General features: G+C 42.3%; 1 protein-coding gene across 1 annotated transcript in view; it reads right to left on the bottom strand.

Moving 5' to 3' along the window:
- sptlc3 (serine palmitoyltransferase, long chain base subunit 3) overlaps positions 1 to 26370 on the bottom strand; it is a 113063-nt gene that overhangs the window by 31464 nt on the left and 55229 nt on the right. Inside the window, exons 5-9 of the mRNA XM_039737815.1 lie at positions 26227 to 26351; positions 25560 to 25653; positions 20957 to 21062; positions 15647 to 15866; positions 6168 to 6294 (exon numbers count right to left, since the gene is read on the bottom strand). Coding sequence (XP_039593749.1) covers positions 6168 to 6294; positions 15647 to 15866; positions 20957 to 21062; positions 25560 to 25653; positions 26227 to 26351 — 672 coding nt within the window. The remainder of the gene's footprint in view (positions 1 to 6167; positions 6295 to 15646; positions 15867 to 20956; positions 21063 to 25559; positions 25654 to 26226; positions 26352 to 26370) is intronic.

Consider the following 26370-nt stretch of genomic DNA (forward strand, 5'->3'; position numbering starts at 1 on the left):
TTTGCCAAGATCAAGAGGCCCACATGTGTCTATGATCAAGCCAAACTTCATGAGGTTTTCAACAACTGATCTGCAATTTATGGGCTGAACATCATAAACCAGCAAAAAAAGGAAAACTTAAAAAAGAAAAGCCATAAGAATCCGCTATCTACTGTGCTTGGCCACAAGTATTATGGCAATGTGAGTTGTGTGCCTATCCCTGGGGGCAAAGCTGCCCTAAGAACAGAGCCAACAGTCGAAATAAATACAGAGTTTAATGAAGCAGCACAATGTCCTTTTTGCCATACTTCTGAAGGTCTTCATCCTCTTGGCCACTGTGGAGGACTGCCGGCTTCCCATGCCAGTCCTCACCCCTGGGCCACCAGGAGGAGCTCTCCCGACAGCAGGATCGTGCCCCGAGGTCCACCAGGGCCTTATGGACTTTATAGTATTTATACGCAGCACTGTTGGATACCCTGGGGACCACCAGGAGTCGCTGTGGGGGGGCTTATGGGCTCTGTGATGCCTTATGACCCGGGAGTACGTCACTGTCACATGACGGGAAGAAATGTCGTGCTCCCGGTTTAAAGTAATGGATTGATTGCCCTGACCCGGAAGGAGTAAGGAACTGTGGACTGCTGGGACAGGAACACCTCCGGGTCAGGGGCTATAAGGGGACGAAGGCTCAGTCCAGACGCAGTCCAGATACCTATGTGTCCCCCTTTAATAACCATTGCTCCGTGTATATTGCCTTACTCTTTGGATTGCCACAAACCAACCTGCGAGATTGGAGAAAGGTTGAGAAGACATCGTGAGAGGAAACAGCAGCATCATGAAAACGAGACGGACTGTGAACAGACAGAAGCAGAAATGCTCCTACACCACCACATAATTACGATTCGGACAGTGATTTCGAGTAGGCCTTTCCTATCGAATCAATGTCCAAGGGTTTTCTTTTGTAATTTTGTTTCCCTTATAAAAAATCATAATGCTGTCGATGAAGGGCCCAGTTCACAAATGGCAGTTGCGTTTAAACAGGGAGCCCTTCACAGACAACTTTAACACGCGCAACGTAGTTGGGTGCACATGGCTAGTTACTTTATATGTGTTACCACACAGCACAGCTCAATCCCCTTCCACCAAACAGCATCCACTCCCCTACAGCAAGTAGGAAGGCCCAAGTCTCCATTAAGGCACTCTGGGAACTCCTCAACACAACATGCAATCCTGCACACACTTGTGGCAGGTAGAATGAAACGTTGACCATATTGCCTTGTGAGAGGCAGCTGGTCACATCTCATTGATTTATTCTTAAGTGACTGCCCAACACATCTGTCACCAGTCTGCTCAGTTAGGGAAAGGGACAGTGTCACATGCCTAGCTGTTTAGAGTTTAATTCCTTCTCCTGCCTGAGCTAAAACACAATCTAATGCATGAGATGCCTGCACTGTGCTAACGAGTGAAAAGCCCACCAGGTCAGGTGTTATGTTGAAACTTCCCATGATTCACTGGATTACCCACAAACAGGCCAGAAGTAGAGGGGCGGGTCACAAAAATGTCCACCTGCTCTAATCTTTACCACCTGCTTTTCAAATCTGTGCTTCCTTGAAAGGAGACCTTCTAGTCTCCCCCTAGAACAAAGTCCCAAACTGTGTCCAGTCCACAATACTGCTTTTGTGTGCCATCTCCCACTTAGAAACTGGCATTAATTAGGAACAGGGGGGCCTCGTGGGAATGTGTCACTGTGACATATGCGTTTTATAAAAGCTTAAAAATGTGCCTTTGATGAATGACACTGTCATCACTCAACTTTGTGGTTTGCCTTTTCCTCTCTTTGCTACTTTTGCTTAGCTTTCAGATCTAGAATCTTTCATGAGTGTGCCTGCACTCACGCCATTCTTACCTAGAGTCTTGAGAATAAATACTTAGCATCATGGAAGAATGTAATGGGTGAGAAACAGCGGTCTGGATTCTGTAACTGCATATATACAAAATATGTGCAACAACATGTCTGCCTACCTATGTCTGTGTTTAGTACAAATCTGCTCAACACAGCCAGGGGTCTGAGCTTATCTTGACAGCATCAGGCATAAAGCAGGAATCAACCCTAAACAGGGACACCAGTTGACTGCAGGACCAGCTCAAGCAAACATCTGCAGTCGCACGCACACAGGCTCAATTTAGAGCCGCCAGTTCTTCTAACAGAGACCTTGGCGGATGTTGGAGGTAAACTGTGGTAACCAATAGAAAACCTGTGCCACCTCTATACACACGTTACTGAGCTAAGGTTATGTAAGGTCTGTCATGAAATTAATGACACTGACTTAAGTGAAAAGAGTGGGGCTGACTCGATGCATCCAAAGAGCTGAAACTGCTAAAGTGAAGAACCTCACAACAGTAGGCACTTTGCAGGAAACTGGGTATAAGGAGTGGCATGTAATAACATGTGTGGACACCAGCTTCCCAAACACCCAACACAAACGGGTATGGACACAAGTTAAAAGGCACAAAGAGTCTTTTATTGTGGGAAACTCTTTGAATCAAGTGTTTCGCACCAAAGCCACAAGTACAATAAGCACAGTGGCCCAAAATAACTCTTTTCTCTCTCACAGTCACTCCTCTACTCTTCCTCGCAAGCTTCGTTCACCTTCCACCCGACTCTGGCTCCTTGATGAGAGGCAGGCAGCTCCTTTTAGTGCTTCTGGTGACCTGATGCTGCAGCTCCGAAGAACTTTTGGGTGAAGTTAGAGCCCTATGGAGTAGAGACTCCCAAATTCTGCAGCTCCCCCTGGTGGTCCCCATGGGACCTAACAATAGCTGGCATGCCTTGTGGGCACCCATGTGGGGATTCGAGGCTGGGCTTGCTGCCATCTAGCATCCTGGGGGAGACAAAGCCCTGTGTAAACTGTCTGCCTCTCTCCTTCCACCTCAAGGATGTCCTGGCCAGGTAAGGATGTGGGCCACCCCTCACACATGTAATTATACCTGCAATATAATTCTCTTTAAATTGGTCACATTCATTTCATGACCTCTCTCTCTCTCTCTCTCTCTTTCTATATATACTGTAGGTGTGTATGGATATACGGTATGCCCACTACAGTATATAATAAAACCCTAAGGTCTGTGTGTCCAGTCTCTCAGAGCAATCTGATTGTTCACTTTGGCTTTGGTGACACAAAGAAAGAGGCAATCTGAGAGTGAGATGCAGGAGGAGGAGCAAACAGATTGTTCGGAAATGGTTTGAGGAACAAGATGAAGAGATGAGGGTGCTGTACTGGCCTTCACATTCCCCAGATCCCAATCCAATTGTGGAACAACACATCCAGTCCCAACTCACAGGTATTAGAGGATCTGCTGCTAACATCCTGGTGCCAGATATCACAGGACATCTTCAGAGGTCTTGTAGAGTCCATACCTTGGTGGGTCAGAGCTGTTTTGGCAGCACACCGTGGAGTAGCAGCACATCAGTGAGGCGATCATGCCGTTTTGGCTCATCAGTGTTGTAATGGCCCAGCCAGGAGGTGGTCATGGAACAGCACAGCAACAGCTGCGATGCCGGGACTGACACCCTAGCTACTTGGAATGGGGCTTTCCTACTAAGTGCCATGGAAGGATGGCCTTGAGGGCGATGCATCTTGGCTGGGGTGGCGGTGGTTGTTTGTCCCTTCCTGACCAGAAAGACAGAAGCAAAGTAGTCCTGTGGGAGAGTGCTTATCCTGTACAGATTGTTCACCTATGCGCTAGGAGGCAATACCCCTGCTGGTGAGCCCCAGTATGAGTTGTGGTCCCTTAGGAGCCACCACGGGGAGCTAGCAGAAGGTAAAAGCCCTGCTTTAAGAGCACTCTGCCTGACCCGAAAGTGATTCTTTGAGACAAAGGTTTGGACACCTGAAACACTTTAAAGGAGAGCCCTTCTCTTTGGCAGGTGGGAGAACATGGCACTTGCCTGGGAGAAATGGAGGAAAAGAAAAGTGAGACTGAAAGGGACTGGAAGGTGCACTGTAGTTGTGGAAAGTCTACTTAAGGTACATTGTGACAAATAAAATACAGGATGTATATTTGCACCTGGAAAGTTTGTTTCTGCAGTTGTGTTTGGTGTTTTGGGCTCTGGTATGCCCCCTACAGGCCACAGCGTATTTACACATATAAATACACACACACACACACAACACATACGCGCTGGTTAGTTCAGGGTTGTTTTATGCAAGTGGTATAGCTATAGTAATAAAGTAAAGCAATAATATACACGTTTATATATTGAATGAATATATAAAGCATACAGTAGATAAACAACATTATTCATCCATCCATTTTCTAAACCCTATTCATTCTGAGCAGGGTCATGGAGAAGTTGGAGCCTATCCTAGAAAAGCATAAGGCACAAGACACGAACAATCGCCACACACACACAAACACACACAAAGGATTATCTAGCATCGCCAAGCCACTTAACCCGCATGACTTTAGACATAGGAAGCCTACATAAACACGGGGAGAACATCCAAGCTCCATGCAGAGTGGATCTGGGATGCAAACTGCTCTCTTAATTGTGAGGCAACAGCATTACCAGTGTGCCACCTCACACATTATTTATTTATTTATTTATGTATTTATTTATCAGATGCCTTCAGTCAAGGTGACTTGCAAAGCAAATTACAATGCATAACAAGACCCTTTACTGGATTAAGCAGCTTTAATAATGGATGGATGCATATAGATGTCTCAGACATTTCTTGCTTTTCATTCTTACTGTGATTCTTAAACATCCATCCATCCATCCATTATCAAACCCGTTATATTCTAACTACAGGGTCACGGGGGTCTGCTGGAGCCAATCCCAGCCAACACAGGGCGCAAGGCAGGAAACAAACTCTGGGCAGGGCGCCAGCCCACCGCAGGGCACACACACACACCAAGCACACACTAGGGACAATTTAGGACCACCAATGCACCTAACGTGCATGTCTTTGGACTGTGGGAGGAAACCCACAGACACGAGGAAAACATGCAAACTCCATGCAGGGAGGACCCCACGAAGCGAACCCGGGTCTCCTAACAGATTCTAAAACAGATTGTAGTTAAACAAAAAATAAAAATCAACAGAGTAAGTGATGGGGCAGCCTGAATCCAGCTGTGCTGGACTGGCACACCGGGTCTTTGGAAACAAAAAATGAATTTGCTTTTCATCCAAATTACCTGGAATAAAAAAAAAAGCTTGGCAGGTATTTCAAAAGCAAGAAACAGCCTCTCAAAATCTGCTCTTCAGCAAAAAATGGCTCAATAAAAGCTGAAAACTGTCAAAAAATTAAATAAACAAAAAATAAAACTGAATGAGACCCATGTGTTAAACGTGCTCGCCTGCTGCTAGCTTGAATATCTGCTGTAGAACTCAAATCAAACGTTTAAGGGTCCAGTCGAATAAAGTTTGGCACCTCAAGTGCTCCATTCTGCCAAAACCAGAAACCTTTGCTATGGAGTACACTGGACCTCTATCTATCTATCTATCTATCTATCTACAGTATCTATCTATAATGTAGTGCCTTTAATATCTATCTATCTATCTATCTATCTATCTATCTATCTATCTATCTATCTATCTATCTATCTATCTATCTATCTATCTATCTATCTATCTGTCTGTCTGTCTGTCTATCTATCTATCTTTGCCTGCTTATTTTATATTACACTGTTACACTACATCTAACATCACCCCAGTTTATCTTTTCATTTTAGGACTGACATTCGCTGTTTTCGTCATCTCATTCATGTGTGTCAACTCTGTCATGCCTTACAGAGTCTTGTTCAAGTCTCGTCTATTTCAGGGTGGCGTGAATGCTCACATCTCTAATTCTCAGGTTTATTTGTGTTTTTTTTGTGGTGCTCAGTCATCTTGCTCTATGTCTTCCTGACTTGGCCATTATAACTTTAATGATCTGAGGGTCCAATTACTTAACTCTTCCTTCCCTTTACTCTGAAACACTACTTCCACTGAGAAGGCCTCAAAGGTCACAGTTGCTAAACTTTAATATGCCTGATCCCCTAACACACATGGCCGTACACATCCAAAAAAGGGGATTTAAATTAATGGGCTGTCTATTTTCAAAAGCAGAACAGAGCCTAATGACTTGAACACTTGCTCCAGGGCTTGTTCAGACCACATGTGCATTTTCACAGCTCATCTTACTCACCTATTGTAGTTCCATCCAGTCCCATAATGCACTTCATAGACCGGAGAATTTGCTCTGCCACTGGTGGGGACATGGAGGTAGCATAGACGGCGCTGTGTGAATGCAAGCGCAGGAAATCCACAAGCTCCTGCAAAAAGTAAAGAAACAGTCATCATTTTGTTTATCTCCTTTGTATAAATCAATCAACAATGGCGCGATGTGCTAATAGCTGCTGTCCCTGAGGAGATTCATGCAGTGGTTTGCTGCCAAAGCTTCTGTGAACAACATCAATAACAACAAATCTGCAAGTTTGGCATTCTGAACTTGCTGCTTCTTAGACTGTCTATCTATCTATCTATCTATCTAGTACCTTTCATATCTATCTATCTATCTATCTATCTATCTATCTATCATGTAGTGCCTTTAATATCTATCTATCTATCTATCTATCTATCTATCTATCTATCTATCTATCTATCTATCTATCTATCTATCTATCTATCTATCTATCTATCTATCTATCTATCATACAGTGCCTGGACTAAAAAGTTTGAGAATATAATGCTATGTTAGAGGCATCCTTCTTGGGCGCTTAACAAGGTTACTTCCCATCTACTAGGCTCACCATATGGCTTCATGTATTCACCTCGAAGAATGTAAGATTATACAGTACTCCTATGGATGCTGTGTTTTCCATTGACTGCTGGGGATGCTAGCTACTGTTTGTTTGTTCCCTGCACAGACAGAGGCAGGTCTTGCCAAGTGCTAAGGGCTAAATGGTTCTAACCAGGGTGGTGGGTGAGGAGGTGACATCACTGGACAAAGAAGCCAAAGGACATGCCAGGGAAGGTTAATTCAAACATAAAAGCTTGAGTAGACAGAACTCTTTGTGTTTTCCTTTGGCACTGGACACGAGAGGCATTATATAAAATTACAGAAAGAATTAACAAAAAATTAAATGTTTTATTTCGTCATTAGACTGGCAGTATGTCAAAAATGCTGGACTTCTGAGTATGTGGGTACAAATTCAAAATCCGCTGCTGCTGTGCACCCAGTACCCGAGGACTGGCATGTAATGGTAATGTTGGTTTAGAAAGCAGATAAATAGATGGATGGACAGAAGGGTGCACTTCAAGTGTAGAAGGATATGTCTGGTGTGATGATATGCATATAAAAGCACTCTGCAGCGCTGTTTCCTATGTAACGTGGTATATAACGAAAAGCTGACTGAAATAAGAAGTTGATTTCTTTTCTTTTTGCAATATATTCTTTCCTGGCAGCTGGCACCGTCATCATCTATTTTTGTTAACACCAGCCTGGATTAATAATGGCCTCTCCCTCTCTGGACTCATTGGTTCTGGAGTTGAGAAGGTAGTAGAACCTAAAATGGAGTGAGAAATGGAGGTGAGAAGGTGTGACCAAGTGGCCAAGAGACCATAACGGGTTGTGCAAGGACTTCTGAAAACCTTGCATTCATTTCAGCTGCTCTCTTTCCAGGTGCCCTGCAGAAGACTCTAAATTACATTTATGACCTCCATGGTGACTGCTGAGATGGGGCGCACATAAGAGGTGATTCAAAGCACAGCATGTTTTGAGGGCTGCTTCTCCCATTCTCCCAATCTTTTGTGCCAGTCTCCATTTTTGTTTTTTTTTGATAGAAGCAGCAGTGCTTTTTTGCTTTGTTTGCATAACTTTAAGCCGTCTGATTTTTGTGAGCGCATTTCTTTGATCACACTGCCAGTTGGCTCAGTGAAGCAGCAGCTTTTGCTCACACTCTGAGGTACCCACCATTGCCAGGCTTTTGAGGTTTTGCCCTCTGAAGGCAAGCATGCCAAGCACCTGCCTTTAAAGACTCCTGCCAGTCAAGACACACGGCAGGAGAAAAATCGACCATTTTTAACCTGTCTGTCACTGAACAGAAGCAGGGTTATTTCAATGTGTGAACTGCAGGAAAAAAGGGGGCTGGCATTGGATGGTAAACTGGCAGTGTGCTATATAAAATAAAAAGACATCTACAGTGATGGGCACTGGTGTACCATGTGGAACAGCGCAACCCAACAATGAATTTGGACTTTCTGCTCCAATTATGTCAGCAGATGAGCCCTGATCCACCACTCTTATGATTACATCTCCATCAATCTCACTATGATGCCTACATCTGTGCAGAACTGAGTGCTGCTGGGATCAATGAGTCAACTTCCAGGAGCAATAGTAGATCCAACAACATTCTTTAGGCTTAAAAGTGAATCACATACTCGAAGACATCATTGGAAATTAAGGGGAAGTGCATTTAACAATGAAGCCAGGAAGCACTTCTTCATGCAAAGAGTTGTGGGACTGGATGAGATATTTGGACAACCTAGCTATTAGCTAAACAAACGGGTTCGATGGACTCACTGGTCTCCTCTCATTTGTCAAACTTCTTATGTTCTTATAAGCCATCATATGAAGAATCTACTGACAACAGGCCAGACAGTGATGTCACTAGACACTTTCACTGACCCGCCAGCAAGCTGACGAGTTCCATCTTGGGTCCACACTGCTTCAAGGTGGGTTCTGCTGATCATCACCCAAGATTACCCAAGTTTGAACAAGTTTTGACACTGAGGTATTGGTCAGCCATGTTACCCCCCAAATGTCCACCCTTGACTCCCTTAGCTGTTTCTGTCACATTCTTCCTCAGTAGACACCTCATCCTAGAGGAGAGGTTGGGAGCTTGCACTGGTAGCGCATTGCCACACAATGAACCACTTGGACTAGGACCCGGGTGCAGCGGGTGACACCTCAGCACCACACTGGAACAGCGTGAGGTTTTCTACAGTGGCTGGAGTGCCAGCCCTGCCACTGACCACCAAATTTCCCCTGCAAGTTGGAGGACCTGCTTGATGCACATTAATGTCATACCCAGGACAGAGTAATGGCAGGTTAAGGGTCTTACTCAAGCGGCCAATGGAGTAGAGTCACTTCAGGCGTTTACAAGATTTGAACCTGCAGCCTTCCGATTGCCACTGCAGATCCCTAGCCTGACAGCCACCCCTCCACTGAGGTGGCTAAAAAAACATCCCAAGATGTTGACCACCCCCATGGCTTGTATCCTTTAGCACAAACCAAAGAGAGCCGAGGCAGCTGATTCACTTCTGAAATCTGAGTAGAGTGAATGGAAAAAATTAGAAGACCAGAAGAAAAAAAAAAAAGAAAAGAAAGAGAAGCACAAGCTTCAGTGGACGCTAAACTGCCAAACCTGCACTAACTCAACTTAAAACGTGTTGAAGGGAGAGAAAGCCGAGTCCCTGACCATTGAGGTTCTCATCCTCTGAGCAACATCCCTTTCATGTTAAATATTTGAAGACTCCTGCATTTAATTGTTGCATATGTTTTCTTCCTGCTAGAGATGAAAATGGAAAATGTCACAATAATTAGACGTTTAGTCATTTGCAGAGCTGTAGCTACAGGGCACAGTTTGGGCTGATCCCTCATCACATTTTATTTGCTTTTACGGTATTGTTGTGGAACATGTCGCAGCCTTTCATGCCCAAATATGATTTCTTATTAATCTGAAACGCAGAGCTCAACGCACTTTGGTTTGCGGCACAACAGAAGACATTTATTTCGGTCGCTCACTGATGGACAGACCCCCTGGTGGTTCTTCTGTTGCTCCCGATGTCTCTGGTTGTCTGGATTGGACTAAGCAGGTTTCAGAGTTTTAAGTGATTTCATTTTTTTGTGTTTTACACAATGATTTTTATATTTCATATATTAGGTAGCTAAACAGGGCAAGTCCTTATTCTTTCATCTCCACTACACCTTTCATGGTGGTTAGCACTGCTGTGTAGTTCTGGGTTGGTATTCTGTGTGGACTTCACACGTCCAGTTTCTTGTATTCTATATTTCCTCCCTAGAGTCGTGCTCTGCTCAAAGGAGTACTCCCACCCAAAAAATAATAATTTCTTTGTCTCTTTCTTATGCCATACTGCTTGTAAGGGTGAAAAAATGAATCCCCAATTTTCATGTGACAAACTTTATGAAACTAAGCCGGCTTCAATGTGGGCAAGTACTGAAGAGAAGCACACAATATTAAAGTATCCACCAACAAAATGTCAGATTACTTGTGTCACATAATCTGTGGGTGCAGCATGGGTTTGTGTCGTGAATCCTTCCTGTGTGGAGTTTGCATGTTTCCCCCCCTGTGTCTGTATGGATTTCCTCTGGGTGGTCCGATTTCCCCACATGGTCCAAAGACATGCAGGTTAGGTGAATTGATGACCCTAAATTGGCCCTAATGTGTGGTTGGCGGGTACGTGTGTTCACCCTGTGATGGACTGGCACCCTGTCCAGAGTCTGCTCCTGCCTTGCGCCCTGTGCTAGCTGGGATAGGCTCCAGCACACCCCCTCACTCTTGTTCAAGACTAAAAAGGTCAGAAAATGTCTGACTGAGTGACATAACCCAGGGATGTTCACCAGTTTCTTCAAGTCAAAACGTTGAATCTGCTTCACTTTCTTTCTCTACTCTCATTATTCAGAAATATTTAAATATTTTGCCATGCAAATCCATGTGTTCCGGAAGTTATGCATACATGACTTGATAAGCAACATGAGTAACCTGAGATATCTATTATTTGACATTTTAATATTGCTTTCTGGTGTGTGGCATTGACCCTGCTGGTCTCCAACTGAAGTTCAGTGTAGCAGAAAGTTACCTCCGTTCTCCTTGAAAACATGAGATTAAAAATTTCTTTTTGGCTATCACTACAAATAACGTGGAGGAACCAGATAAACAAGATATAATTTTTGGGTGGAACAATACTTTAAATGGCAACTCTAATTACACCCTAGATGAGTGAAAGGAGCACTGCCAGCTATGCATTGGCGCTGTCTGAGACTGTGCCCAATGTTGCAGAAACAGGCTCCCACCACTGTGACCTCAGACTGAATTCAGTGGGGCTCTCAGAGGACGCATGTATTCTAACATTGACTATGATTGTACGTGCTTGATTGCATCCTGTAATGGCACTCTGTCCAGGGTTTGCCCCTGCCTTGTGTCAAATGCTGCTGAGGCTCTGACCCCACAAGGTGTAGAAATGGACTACGTGGTGTCAAATGTGTGGGTGTGTAACGACGTTGTGGGGACACTAGGAAAGAATATGGAGATTACATCAGGATCTGGCGCTTTGTCCTTTTTCTCCACATTCAAGGGGACAAATTCCTATGAACCCACCTTCAACCTGCTTGAAAGTTCACCTTTTTCTAGTATCCAGGTATAACATGGAGCTCGCTGAAGCACAAACATTCTTCTCTTTTCCCAATCACTGTGGTCTAAGTGGCAATTAAAGGGGGATTCTACATTGGATCCCCTACACTCACAGCATTTTTCTGTTGAGTCCAGTGTGCTCTGGTCATAAAGTGTAGAGTATGTTCTATAGGCTATGCCTACGGGGGTAAACAAAGAAACATATCATTCTATAACTATGTCCAGCACATATCTGATGCTTTCAGTCTGCATGAAGGTCAATTACCCTGTCTTGAGTTTGCCCCTCTCCACCATCATCTGCACTGACAGGACCACCAGTGTAAAAGAACTGCTGGCACACCCTTACAGTGTCTGATTGGTGTTGTAAGCACTGCTGTCAGTGTGCCATTACACCTAACAACTTCTCCAGGTTCATCTTCATTACGAAGTGTATTCCCTTTACAAGCCTGATCCTTTTTACAGATTCCTGATTTTATTTTATTTTTTTCCACAATTGTAACAGTACTAAAGTGGCATGGTGGCGACCGTGTCATTACGTTCGGGAACTATCTACATGTGACAGAAAGCCTCTATGCCGATCCTACGGGATGAATGCTTCGATGTGGTGAAGCAAAATGCCGACATTCAGATGCATTCGTGGTGCTTTTATATTCAAGCGTTGCATATTCCCGATCGTAATGACACGATACATTTTAAAAGTCTCACATACCATCTTTTGTGCCGTCTATTTTTTTTTTTTTTTGCAACTTCACATTGGCAACATAACGTATAGTGCTGTATTTGAGCCACTGAGAAAAAAAATATAAGACACGGTGAAAACGTGTATTTTGTGATTAAAGTGGAAATTTCGGCTTTAATCTCGAAATGTCCACTTTAACCTCGTAGTTTACTTTATTATTAAAGCAGACCATTGTAAACGTCATCCCAGTTTTTAATCGCTACGAGCTTCTTGGACCTGACAGCAGGTAAATTAAAATAATAAAAAATAGACTGCACAAAAGATGGTATGTGAGACTTTTAAAATGTATCGTGTCATTACGATCGGGAATATGCGATGCTTGAATATAAAAGCACCACGAATGCATCTGTATGTCGGCATTTTGCTTCACCACTTTGAACCATTCATCAAACAGCAAAGCGCGCACATCGATCCCCGAAGGATCTCCATAGAGGCTTGCTGTCACATGTAGATAGTAAACAGAGACTCTGGCGTCACGTTCCGACTTTTAGCACACTCGCCCCGACTTTTGCTGGTACTGCAACTTGCGCACGCGTCGCGTTAATTTCTGAGGACCTGCTCAGAGGACACGTGAAATAAATGCTGGGAACGCGTGGCAGCCATGATGCGGGCGCGTATGCGTTCTGAGCGTGAAGCATAAATCGGCCCTTAACCTTTTGTCTTCAGCCTTCAACAATGTCCCTGAAACACAAATCTGATGCAAGTGCTGGTGATACAGTAAAGAAGAGAAAAACCATCACCATTGAAAATAAAGTAAAAATAATAAAAAGGTCAGAGAGACCTGAATCTCCATCATTCATTGGCAGAGCACTTGGTTAGATTCGGTCAACAATAGCATTTATTAAAATAATGTACCTGTTCCGACTTACATACAAATTCAACTTAAGAACAAACCTACAGCACCTATCTCGTACGTAATTCGGGGACAGCCTGTATATCAAGAGGCCTTCAGAATACGAAAGCTATCAATATACATTCTTGTCCATACAAATTATACATTTTTTTTAAATTGATTTTTAAAGTTTTTCCTTTTTCATTACTCTGCGGGCAACAACATAGCATTGTGCCAACATGGCACTTGTTGTGTTGCTTACCTGAATGTGTTGCCTGGCTGGGACATGATTATTATGGAAGAACCGGGGGGAGAGAGTGGTCTGGGCATTATCTCCTGGGATGGAAAAGGGCAGCCACCCTGGGTTGCTATGGATCCACAGATTCCCACAGGGCATGCTGGGAGTTGTAGTTTGCTGCAGCTCTGTTGGGTTCTGTGGATGCCACCAGGAGGAGCTGTGGGATCAGCAGAGTCCTTCATGGTAGGAATGAAGAATATCACTGGACACCTGGAGCACTTCTGGGAGCTTCGTAAAAGAAGGCACTCCCCACTACTCTGGGTGCCAGAGTCGGGAGGGAGAGGACCATTCCTGCCAGTGGATGAGTGGAGGTGAAGAACAGAGAGAGGAAGAAGAAAGAAAAGAATAGTACTGTGTTACTTGTGCTTGGTGCTTTGCACAGTGCTGCTGTGGGGAGTAAGAGAAACTGGTGTCCTGGTGTCTGCTTGTGTTGGGTTTGGGTGGCTGGGGCGCCCCCGTCTGGTCACAGTGTCTAAATGGCGTTTTGTGTTCTGCATTCTGTGTTAAATCTCCTGGCTGGTGACGTTACCATCCCTTCCAGGATTGTCCTGCCATGGTGCACATGGCCAGTGTAGGTGAACGTCTACAGTATGTCATGTGTTTTCAATCATCTGATTGTGGAAGAAGATACTTTCATAAAAGATGTGAAAATGCTAATGACGGAGATCATTTTCATTTAAAAATGGCATTTTTAAAGGAAGACATAGTCGTGCGGACATACAGCAGCATTAAGCTATTTTGAGGTTTTTCATATAAACTGAAAACCTACCATCCAGTCCAAGTCTTTAAAATATCTAAGATAAACACAGATTATTTTGTTTAGCTCGTTGAGGCAGCACTAGCCAGGCACTGCCTAGAATGAATGATCATTGTAATATGAAAGACAATATTTCACTTTATTTGCCTTATACAACTTCATACATTAGAAATGTGTCATTTTTTGCATACCCTGACTTACGCTACAGTGACACACTGAGCAGGAGAGAGAAGCTTGGGGTCAGAGCACAGGGTCAGCCATTGTACAGCGTCCCTGGAGCAATTGCAGGTTAAGGGCCGAACTGGGCTCAATAACTGTGTCATTGCCTCGCAAAAGGGCCAACTGGCACAGCTGGGATTCAAACTGGCAACCTTCCATTTATCAGCACAGATCCTTTAGCCAGAGAGCCACCAATCCACCCACTTGTATCTGGGTAGTTGAAATAACATTTGCTTTGAAAAATGCTCTATAAAGACTTATTGTTCTATTGAGAAGTTTAAGATGATACTCATGAAAAGCACTGTATAAAATGCATCAATGAAATGTCTGAAGCAGACATTCAGAAAGAAAGGCTCCCTATGTTATATAATCATTGTGTCCTCATACACTTGCTTTGAAAGGAGTTATAAAAAATAAAAACAAACTGTTCTATCTGCTTTAGGCAATACTCATTATAAAAGACATTTTTTAAAACTAAAAAAGTTTTTAGATATTTGAATTAGCAATTCAGAATGAAAGCTTCTATATATTGTGTCACACATGTGCGTCAGAGGGTCACCATTCCTCCCAGGTATGCAATACCACCAATGGGCGGAAAGAGGGCACTGCCGCTAACTGTGTCATCTTTCTTTGCCTCCAAATTGCTGCAAAAACTTCCCAGTGAGGGCAACTGACTCCGCCCCTTCCGGTCCTAGAACCACAAAAGCCCAGCCGCCCGGAAGGAGGCGTCACTCGTTGACTGGAGAGCAGAAGAGACGGAGCTCATTCAAGCCCAGAGACAAGCATTTAAAGAAGCCTTGATAGGCAGTGACCTTGTTTTGTTTGAACACCTGAGAGTGGCATTTTTGTTTGTATTTGATCCATTGAACGGCATTTCATTTACAGTTTGCAAGTAAACTGGGAAAGCCTGGCTGGTGCCCCCAACACTTATCTTGTCTTTCGGCCCACCATTCCCTCTGATGATCACAACTGTTAAGATAAAGCATGGTTGTATTTTGAAATAACACTTGCTTTGAAAGGTGCTATTTGTCATTTATCTGAGCTGGCACTCACTATTAAGTGCACAATACAAAATAAAAAATACGGTACTTGAGACTGTCTGTTACACATAAAATAACCATACATATATAAGGTACTGTTGGGTCTTGGAGATGCTAGGGACCATACAGAGTGTTTAATCTAATCATCTGTTTGAAAGACAGTGAACAAAGACAGCTCACATTTTTCTTTGTACAATGGCCTTAACCTTCTTCTGCTTAACCTTCAATAAATCTTAAACAGGTTAGACAATGGCTGACTAGTAAAGGGCTCTGTGCTTGTGCTCTCTCTATGCATGGCACAACACGGGTAAACAAAACATAACATCACTAGAACGACTTTACATGTCCTTGTCCCTGCAGGCCTCACCTTCTTGCCAGCAATGTATCCTCCAGATGATCCAAAGCTCTTGGTGAAGGTGCCCATTAGCACATCGATGTCTCTTGGATCCAGTTCAAAGAACTCCACCACGCCACGGCCTGTTGGTCCCACCGCACCAATGCTGTGTGCCTCATCGAGGTACAGGTAAGCCTTGTATTTCTTTTTTAAAGCTATAATCTCTGGTAGCCTCACAATGGAGCCCTCCATGCTAGGAAAAGAGGACATGATGTGCGTTAGAAGGCAGCTGATGCTGAATGACTGAAGAAGCTCTGTTTTGTTGTATCTCACTTCTGCATCTGCTGGATCCTTAGTAGGTATTAAATAACTGACTTCTAATGGAAATGGTTAAAAAACAGTGTGTTTGAAATTCAAAATTTCAAAGTTGTTTTCTTAATCTGCTAAGTATCTGTAAGTAAAAGAATTTATTTATTCACAGTACAGCCTTCATTATATCGTACATCCTGGGATGGATCTTATTTTCAAGTAAGTGTGTTCTGAAAATACATCAAAATAGCATTTCTGAATGCAGAAGCAGATGGGCTACAGCAGCAGGAGACCACAGAGGGTGCCACTCCTGTCAGCTAACAACAGGAAACTGACGCTACAGTTCACACGGGCTCACTAAAATTGGACAACAGAAGATTGAATAAACGTTGCCTGGTCTGATGAGTCTCAATTTTTGCTGCGACATTCGGATGGTGGGGTCAGAATTTTGAGTCAACAACATGAAAGCATGGATCCATCCTGCCTTGTATCAATGGTTCAGGCAGCTGCTGGTGGTGTAATGGTGTGGGGGATATTTTCCTGGCACACTTTGGGCTCCTTAGTACCAATTGAGCATCATTTATTTATTTATTTTTTTTTTATTTATTAATTTTATTATAATCAATACATAGTAATCAAGTTTTTACAAAAAAAAAGAATTATGCTAAGAACAGATCGATCCCCACCCTTGAGAGAGAGAGCAAGCCAAATGGTGTAAAATTTAAGGCTTGTAAAAAATACCTAAATCAACAAATTCTCTGTGCTTTATAAACTCATTTCAAAATATTACTGATTAGATCCTGCCATGTTTTGAAAAAGTCTGCACAGATCCTCTAACTGAGTATTTGATTTTTCCAATTTCAAATAATATAACACATCAGTTTCCCACTGACTTAAAGAGGAGAGTTTGGGTTCTTCCAGTTTATCAGAATAAGTCTGCGTGCCAACAGTGTAGTGAATGCAATCACAATTTGTTTGTCTTTCTCCACTTTAAGACCCTCTGGAAGAACCCCAAACACAGCTGTTAATGGGTTAGGAGGGATTGTGAGTCCAAGACTGTCTGAGAGGTAATTAAAAATTTTTGTCCAGAATAATGTTAATTTGGTGCAGGCCCAGAACATGTGACCCAGTGAGGCTGGGGCTTGGTTGCAACGTTCGCAGGTTGGATCATGCCCTGGAAACATTTTGAGAGTTTTAGTCGAGACAGATGTGCTCGATATATAATTTTGAGTTGTATAATTGTATGCTTTGCGCATATGGAGCTTGAGTGAATTCTCTGCATTGCTACTTTCCACTCCTTTTCTGATATATTAATTGAGAGGTCATTTTCCCAGTGTCCTCTTGGATCTTTGAAAGGAAGGGATTGTAAAAGGATTTTATATATTGTAGAGATGGAGTCTAACTCCTTGAAATTGAGCAATATTTTTCCAGCGTGGATGAGGGTGCAAGATGAGGAAAATCTGGAAGGTTCTGTTTAACAAAGTTCCTGATTTGAAGATAGTGAAAGAAATTTGTAGCTGGAATGTTAAATTTGGAATGTAATTGTTCATAGGATGCAAAGACGTTGTCTATATAAAGATCTCTAAGCAAGTTAATTCCAAATTTTTCCAGATATTAAAACTGCATATGTTTGTGAGGGTTGAAAGAGGTGGTTCTTTTGCAGGGTGCCACAGAAAGAAGCTTCTCCGTCTTAAAATGCTTTCTACATTGGTTCCAGATTCTAAGTGAGTGGAGCACAATTGGGTTATTAGTGTATTGCCGATAACGTGTGTTTATTGGAGCACAGAGCAGGAATACAAAGAAGTACTGCAGGATTTTACTTCTATTGCGGTCCATGCCTGTGTATGTTCTTCTATTTGTGTCCAGGTTCTTATCGCCTGTATATTTGCCGCCCAGTAATAAAACTGGAAGTTAGGTAGAGCCATGCCACCTTCTGCCTTTTGTCTTTGTAGGGTCGCTCTTTTGATGCGTGGATGTTTAGAATTCCAAATAAATGAGGTTATTGTTGAATCTAATTGCTTAAAGAACGATTTATTAATGTATATTGGTATGTTTTGAAATAAAAAAAGGAGCTTAGGAAGAATATTCATCTTAACAGTGTTAATTCTTCCAGCTAGTGTGAGATGAAGGGTTGACCATCTATGCAAGTCTTGTTTAATTTTTTCCATGCAGACGACGAAATTTTGTTGATATAGAGCTTTATGTTTACTTGTGATGTTTACCCCGAGGTATTTAAACTGTTCTGCAATGATAAAAGGAAGGGTGTCTAATCTAATATTATATGCTTGCGAATTCACGGAAAGAGTACACTTTTATTCAGATTAATTCTGAGACCAGAGAGCTTTTGAAATTCTGTGAGTGCTGCTAAGACTGCAGGCACAGAATTTTCTGGGTCCGATATATACAGTACCATGTCATCTGCATATAATGAGATTTTCTGTTCCAGTCCTTCTCTGCTAATCCCCTTTATCTGATCAGTATTTCGACAATGTATTGCCAGTGGTTCAATGGCAATTGCAAACAGCAGTGGTGACAAAGGGCATCCTTGTCTTGTGCCACGCTCTAGTTTAAAGTAGTCTGAGCAAATGTTATTGATGCAAACTGAAGCTTCTGGGTTAGTATACAGTAATTTAATCCATGCACAAATGTTCGGGCCAAACCCAAACTTCTCCAAAATAGTAAAAGGTATTTCCATTCAATCATGTCGAATGCTTTTTCTGCATCCAATGATAATAATATTTCTGGGGTGTTTGATTTAGTTGGTGAGTATATTACATTAAACAGGCGTCAAGATTTGAAGATAAGTGTCGGCCCCTAATAAATCCAGTTTGGTCTTGTGATATTACCGAGGGGAGCACTTTCTCCATCCTTCTAGCTATGATTTTAGAGAGTATTTTAACGTCGTTATTCAGAAGTGAAATTGGTCTGTATGATGCACATTGTAATAAGTCCTTATTTTGTTTTGGAAAGACAGTGATTAGTGCTTGGCGAAAGGTTTGTGGAAGAGATTGGTTATCTCTGGCTTCTGTAAATGTTGCTAATAGGAGGGAGCTAGCTGAGCGGAGAATTTCTTGTAAAACTCTGCAGGGTAGCCGTCAGGGCCTGCTGCTTTTCCACCTTGGAGTGACTTTATAGCATCCAGTAATTCTGATAATGACAGAGGTTTATCGAGTTCCTCCACACTAAAAGCGTCAATTTGTGGTATCTGTAATTTATCCAGAAATGCATTAGATTGTATATTGTCTTCTTTAAACTCAGTAGTATATAGGGATTTATAGTAGTCTCTAAAAGTGTACATTATATTTTTGTGTTCGATGATTTTATCTCCATTCGTGTTAGTAATTACCGAGATTGCGTTGCGTACATCTTGCTTGTGAATTTGTTGCGCTAAAAGCTTATTAGCTTTCTCTCCATGTTCATAATAATGATGTCTGGATTTGTAAATTAGTTGTTCGGTTTCTTTAGTTGTCAAGAGGTTTAATTCTGAATTGAGCATCATTTAAATACCGCAGACTAACTGAATGTTGTTGTTCACCATGTCCATCCCTTTATGACTGCAGTGTACCCATCTTTTGATGGCTGCTTCCAGCAGGATTGTGTGCCATGTCACAAAGCTCAAATCATCTCCAACTGGTTTCTTGAACATGACAATAAGCTCACCGTACACAAATGGCCTCCACCATCACCAGATCTCAATCCAGTAGAGCACCTTGGGGTTGTTGTGGAACAGGAGATTCACATCTTGGATGTGCAGCCGACAAAAATGCAGCAACTGCACCATGTTATCATGTCAATATGGACCACAATGCCTGAGGAACGTTTCCAGCAACTTGTTGAATCAATGCCACGAAGAATTAGGGCAGTTCTGAAGGCAAAAAGGAGTCCAACCTGGTAATAACAAGTTGTACCAATTAAAGTGGCTGGTGAGCGTATAAATGTTTTTATACTGTGTGGACTATGGCCGGCCATTCATCCCGGCCAATACCCCCAGGCCGCCAGGTGGAGCCCTTCCTGCAGCATAGAGATGCCCTAAATTCCAGCAGGGCATCATAGACTATGTAGTTTTAATACACAGCCCTGCTGGATAACATCGGGGCCACCAGGAGATGCTGCAGGGTGGCTCAGAGATGTGTATTTGCCCTATAACCCGGAAGTACGTCTTAGTCACAGCGACAGGGGAAATAATGTACTTCCGGGATGAAGAAGAGGACTTTTTACCTGACCGGAAGTGCTGATAATCACATGGACTGAGGGGTCAGAAGCACTTCTGGGTCATCAACTATAAAAGACTGTGAGAGATCCCAGACGAGTTGAGCTGAGCTGGGTGTAAGGGTGGCAACGTGTCTGGGAGTGGAGGATTGTTTATTGAGAATTGTATTGATTATTGAATGAGTATTGTGGAGTGTAGGGTGCTTTGTGCACGTATTTGTCCAACTAAAAATAATAATTGGACTTTTACCTGGTGTCTGGCGTCTAGTCTGAGGGTTCAAGGGGACGACAGTGCCCCTTATCTGTCACAACTAATAATGGTTCTTGGGGAGTGGTGTTTTAAAGTTCAAATACTTATGACACCTAGAGTTCCTAGCATGGTCAGCTCCACATCTGACTGATTTTATTCCATGAAACTGAAATACTGCATGCTTCCAATGTGTGGAAACGACAGAGAGATACCAAACTGCCATAAGTGTCTACCAGTCTGAAATGCACTGTCCTAGTCTTGTTGTGTTTTTTTGCAGTTTCAAATGGAATGAGTGGATATAATCTGTAGTTTTCTGAGGTAAGGGGAATAAAAAGTTTGAGATAATGTTGCTATACCAGACAATCATGGCTGGAATTGATCGGCAGAACTCGCCAAGGCTGTACAAAACAATGAGGCACATGAACTGTACACGTAAAGGTAAGAGTATGGGAACACAAACAAGCAGAGGTTCAGATCGTTCACAGCAAAATGGCAAAGCAGCTTAAAATGTCAAACCTTCTCATTTCTGCGTGCAGTTGTGTAAGCTAAGCACTGCGCCGTGCACTGGCACTCACCTGTAAATGCCTTCAACTATGATCAGGATTTTCTTCCAGGGTCTGTGACTTCGAGGCTGGCCGTGTACAACTGCATCCCGGAGTAACTTTTCCAGGCTCTGCATATCTGGGGGGAGAAAGTTCTCAGTTATATGACAGTACTTGATGAAAAGACAGCCATGCTGAGAGTTAGTAGCCACCATAAGTGTGAAGCAGCATGCTCAGAATGAATGTTTAAAAAAAAAATCAAGATTTTTAATTTCAAGCAAGCATATCAAACCTGGCATGTTGTTATAATATGCTTATTATAATATTAATTTAATGTCACTTTCTCTGTGCACACTATTATACAGACAGACCAAGTATGGTACACAGGGGCTCAGCATGTAGAATTGCCAACCAAGCATTGGAATCGATAGCCACAGACAGCTGGAGGATTGTATAGTCAGCCTAAAAGACAGAATAATATATATATATAATACTTCTGTCCTCTGTCAGCACAAAATCTTTCCTTGTTGGGAGAATGAGAATTGCAAATAGGCATAGTCCTATTCTTGTATTTTTGGAGGTGGAGTTGAACTTTTCCTGTCCTTGTTTGGAGACCAGAGAGGACCAGCACGTGGATAAATAAGACAGTATTATAAGGATGGACCTAATGCCAATACATTTTGAAGCTGTCGGACGGAAGATTGTGTCATCCGTCCGAAAATCCTCTCAGCGTGGTAACGAAAAATGGCAGCCTACGTAGATCAAGACTCCCACCTTGATATGTCCGTCATCAGCTTCCCGTTTGTAACCGCGTAAACCGTCAGTAAAGTAAGCTAACGTATATTGTTCTCATGTGATTTGTTTTTTTTTGTACCCCCATAATCACGATGGGAGGGATATCGCCTTTTCTGTCATATTACTATATTGTTTAGTTACTTAATATGCCACAATATCAAAAGAACACATTTCCGGAGAGCTAATGCCTCCTAAGGAAACACATGTGAAAACCTGCTTTTTTAGTGAGCACCAGGAATGAGTCTTTTATACAATTCAGTTGTCTAGTCACACATTTAGCATAATAGAAATTCTTAAATGGGTCATGGTGCCTTTAATTGAAAACAGGCTGTCTTGGGCTTCATTAAAATGAAAGTACATAAATATTACATTTTACATTGATTTCATCTCCCTGTGACTCTGTGGGTGCAAAAAATCTGTTGATAGGTTTCTCCACTCCAGTGAATGTCCTTATTGTACTTGAGCTGGCCTCCACAGGAGGGCACTCCTCACCTCTTTGCTGTTCAGAATTACTAGGTTGTTGTACCGTGTTAGCCATTATGAACATAGTGAGAAGTCAAACAAAATGATCCCTTTTATTGGCTAACTAAAACGCTTACAATACACAAGCTTTCGAGGCAACTCAGGCCCCTTCTTCAGGCAAGATGTTATACAGAAACTGGAGTTCCCTGTGTTTATATACACACTAGGACAAGAAACAACATTGGTAAACCTTTAAATGAGAAATCTTAAATGTAAAAAATTAATAGACCTCTTCAGGCTAAGATTCATTTAGCAAGAGAGGAGAACAGTGTATGGTCGAGATCTTTGGATAAGATAACTGTCTAACAAAGTCTTTTGAAGTTTCTAATGTAGAGAAAAGCCAAGCAAAATGACACCTTTTACTGGCTAACTAAAAAGATTACAATATGCAAGCTTTCGAGGCAACTCAGACCCCTTCTTCAGGCAAGATGTAATACAGAAACTGAAGTTCTCTGTGTTTATATACACACACTAGGACAAGAAACAACATTGGTAAATCTTTAAATGAAAAATCTTAAATGTAAAAAATTAATAGATTCATTCAGGCTAAGATTAATTTAACAACAGAGAGAAGAACAATGCATGGTCAAGATCTTTGGATAAGATAACTGTCCAGCAAAGTCTTTTGAAGTTTGTGATGAGTTTTTCAAAACAGTATGGGCCTGTATTCAGGTTGTCTGTGTCAGTCTGAGAGATGCAAACTGTCCTCATACACGGCCATAAAACTCTATTCAACTCATGTTGTAATGTATTCAATTTTAACATGAGTTTCACTTCCCATTCTTTTCTCTCTTGCTGTGTTCTGAAGTTGCCCATAAGCTCTCTGACTTTAATGTCCCTCTCACAGTGTCCATGGCTGCTGAAGTGGGCCGCTACAGGAACATCTGTGTTGCCATGTTTGATGTGGAATCTGTGTAAATTCATTCTCTGGCGGAGTGTTTGTCCAGTTTCTCCCACATAGAGTGCAGTGTCAGGACATTTCATGCAGAGAATGAAAGGTTAGGTAGACAACATTAGATGATCTGCAGGAAAATGATCCCTTTATGCGATGTTCTAGTCGGCAGTGTGGTATAATTACACGGTCTGTATTGTAGATGTGGGCACACGTTTTACATCTTTTCTGTAGGCAGGGAAATGTGCCATTTTCTGTTGGTCCACTTAGGGAGTTTCGGACAATTATTTGCTGCAGGTTTGGAGGTTGTGTCTGTGCCAGGAGGGGAGATTCTGGAAAAACATTTTTCAGTGTTTTGTCGTTGTGTAGCATTGGCTGAAGTTCTTTTATAATTTTTCGAAGTGCTTCAAGATGTGGGTTATAGGTGGCGACAAGGGGAATGCGGTTCTTGTTGTCTTTGTTTTTATATTCCAGAAGGTTGTCTCTGGGTATGGCAGTAGCTCTTCTTATTTGAGTGTCTGTCGTTTTGGGGGTATATCCTTGTCTGATGAAATCTCCTACAGTTATTCATCCTGGTCTGTCAGGTCTGAGTAAATACGGTTGTATTTGAATGTGAATTTCCCCTTGGGATTAATAAAGTATCTATCTATCTATCTATCTATCTATCTATCTATCTAATGTATTGCTTGGCTAAAAATAATGGAGCGCCTTATATGCTCGGGGTAGAAGCTATCACTTCTCAGGTAGGTCCGTCTATCTGTCAGTTTGTGAAAACCAGAGGCTCCAAGGGTGTTATCTTTCAGTTGAATGGCGGTGTCAAGGAAGCTGACTTCTGTTTCTGAGTAATTCAGTTTCAGCTTTATGTTAGGGTGGAACGAATTCAATTCATTATGAAAATGGAGGAGGTCCTTCTCACTGGAAATTCAGATTATGAAGATGTCATCTATGCAACGGAGATACAACTAGGTCTGGTAAAATATATATAGTATATCAGTGTACGCTATTTCTACTCCTGTCTACTGGCTACATGCACAGCCAGTCAGGGTCAATACATTAAGAGTGAGAAAAAAAAGAGAACTGGGGGCAAAAGGCTTAAAGGATGACCCACATGTACTGGCATGAACCACTCTAGTGTGGCATGATCAGACAGCAGATAGCAGGCTAGACTAGAGTGTACCAGTCCAGCTATTTACAGCCTGAGCTTTGGCCAAATGTGAGCAACCTATGAGGTGGTGAGACCTGTAAAGGGCAGAGAAGGAAAAGTTCATGGAGATGGGCTGTTTAGTCTAATGGCGCAGACCTCAAATCACAAGGTGGCCAGTTCAGTTGATGCCTCCAATGCAGTGAAAGAGTCTGGGCCAGTCCCTTAATCTTCTGTAACCGTGTCACAATTCTAACAGTATCTGTAAACAACTGGAACGTTATGAACTTACTGTATAAGTGACCGTCTAGAAAGGTCTCAACCTAACATGTCCAAGACTTAAAATAAATGAAAACCAAACATTAAAATGGTGTGCAGAAAACCACATAGCATCACCACCCAGGCACACTGGCCCTCAGACATTATGGGAGCATCACTGAAGAGAATGGCAATGGTTCTCTAAAAGAAAGAGGCCATATTTCACATGTGGAAAGAAGGGGAGGCAGTGGTGTGAAAGTGAAGGTGACAGTTCTTGAGAAAGTTCTTCATCTTGTGTTAAACTTTTATTACTTGGCAGTTGCTGTGTTTAGTTGTGGGGTTTGGAGTGTGCCAAGTTGTGGTGCTGCTACACTTGTACTCATACAGTTACGTGTAGACATTTAGACACAATCCTGCAAAATTACATACTGTGCCTTGTGAAAGTAGTCGGTGTTTGTCTTGTTTTGTGACATTATACTCTGGAATTAAAATGGACTTTCATTTGGATTTTATGTAATGGATTTAACAATATAGTTGAAATTGTTGTAGGGGAATGGATTAAGTGAGCTTGAGGATGTCTGCATTGTTTGCTTGACTAGTAATAGTGCAGTCTCCATTAAGGTGCCATACCTGTGGCTGATTATTTGACTGGTGGTTTAGCAGGTCCACACAAGTGAATAAAGACTAATAATCTATCAGAGGGTCTCAATGTGGAACACATTCTTAGTTTACTTTTTTCCCTTAGCCCATGCCCACCGCCTGCCTTAGAAGATGGCCTGCTGAATCAGAAAGGAGTAACAAATCTGGAGAATGTTAATTAACAATCACTGTAGAATATATGGCACACTGCTTAAATCTTACTGCTTGCTGGTAGCACTTCTATCTGTCTGCTTAACTAAAAAATACACATACGGATCAGAATCACCCGGATCTACAGGAAGAGCCGATAGACTCAGTGAGCAAGGTAGCTGATCCCGTGACTAGCATTGTCTATGGCACTGCATTGTCATGGCGGCTGGCTCACTTACTGTTGTGCTTGAAGACTCGAATGGTTGATCCAGATAGCCGTGCTCCTAGCACCAAGGATGTGTGATTCAACTCATCGCTTAAAATCAGGCAGCCCTGTGGAAATCAGAAAAGAAATGTGGACAAATGAAGCAGCAAAGCTGAGGAATAGGCCCAAGTGTTGTTATCGAGAAGATGTATGTAAACGTAAAAGGTGCTAGGCAGGGATCAAAACAAAGTGAACAAAACGGAAGAGCAAATAATACATCGAAGTTAGAGTTAAAAAAAGAATTCAATACCGAAAAGGACCTAACACTAAGCCTGCTTGAATTAAAAGTGACTATCACGAAAGAGGGATGATCTTGATCTTGACTGTTAGCATGGCCATGTTTAAACCTGAAATCCAGTGACGTCAAAGATGCGACAAGCAATGTCATGTGATATGCCAATTACGTTTCATAAACAAATAATGGAAGAAAATCCAAATACATTTAAAACATCTTAAAATAATTGCAAATGGCTGGAAACCTCCAAAGACAAGTTGAAAGTGAAGAATTACTCCCACCAAGTCACAAAAATGTGTAGTCATAACACAAACACATTTTCTTGCACACTTGGTTTCTACAAGAAGTTTACATCTACATGACTTCATTGGTGTGGGGAGCAGAAGGGAGCTTTGGTGACACTGACCTTACCAACCAGGGCTGGAATGTTCATGGCATTAGTGGCAAAGCCCATCCCAAAAGTCATTGCAGATTCCACTCCCAGAAAGGTGGCCACAAGTTTTTCGAGTTCTTCATGGATGTCTAGGTTACCTGTAATAGTGTTCCAACA

This window comes from Polypterus senegalus, chromosome 16 (assembly GCF_016835505.1).
Source record: "Polypterus senegalus isolate Bchr_013 chromosome 16, ASM1683550v1, whole genome shotgun sequence".
Classification (NCBI taxonomy): Eukaryota; Metazoa; Chordata; class Cladistia; order Polypteriformes; family Polypteridae; genus Polypterus; species Polypterus senegalus.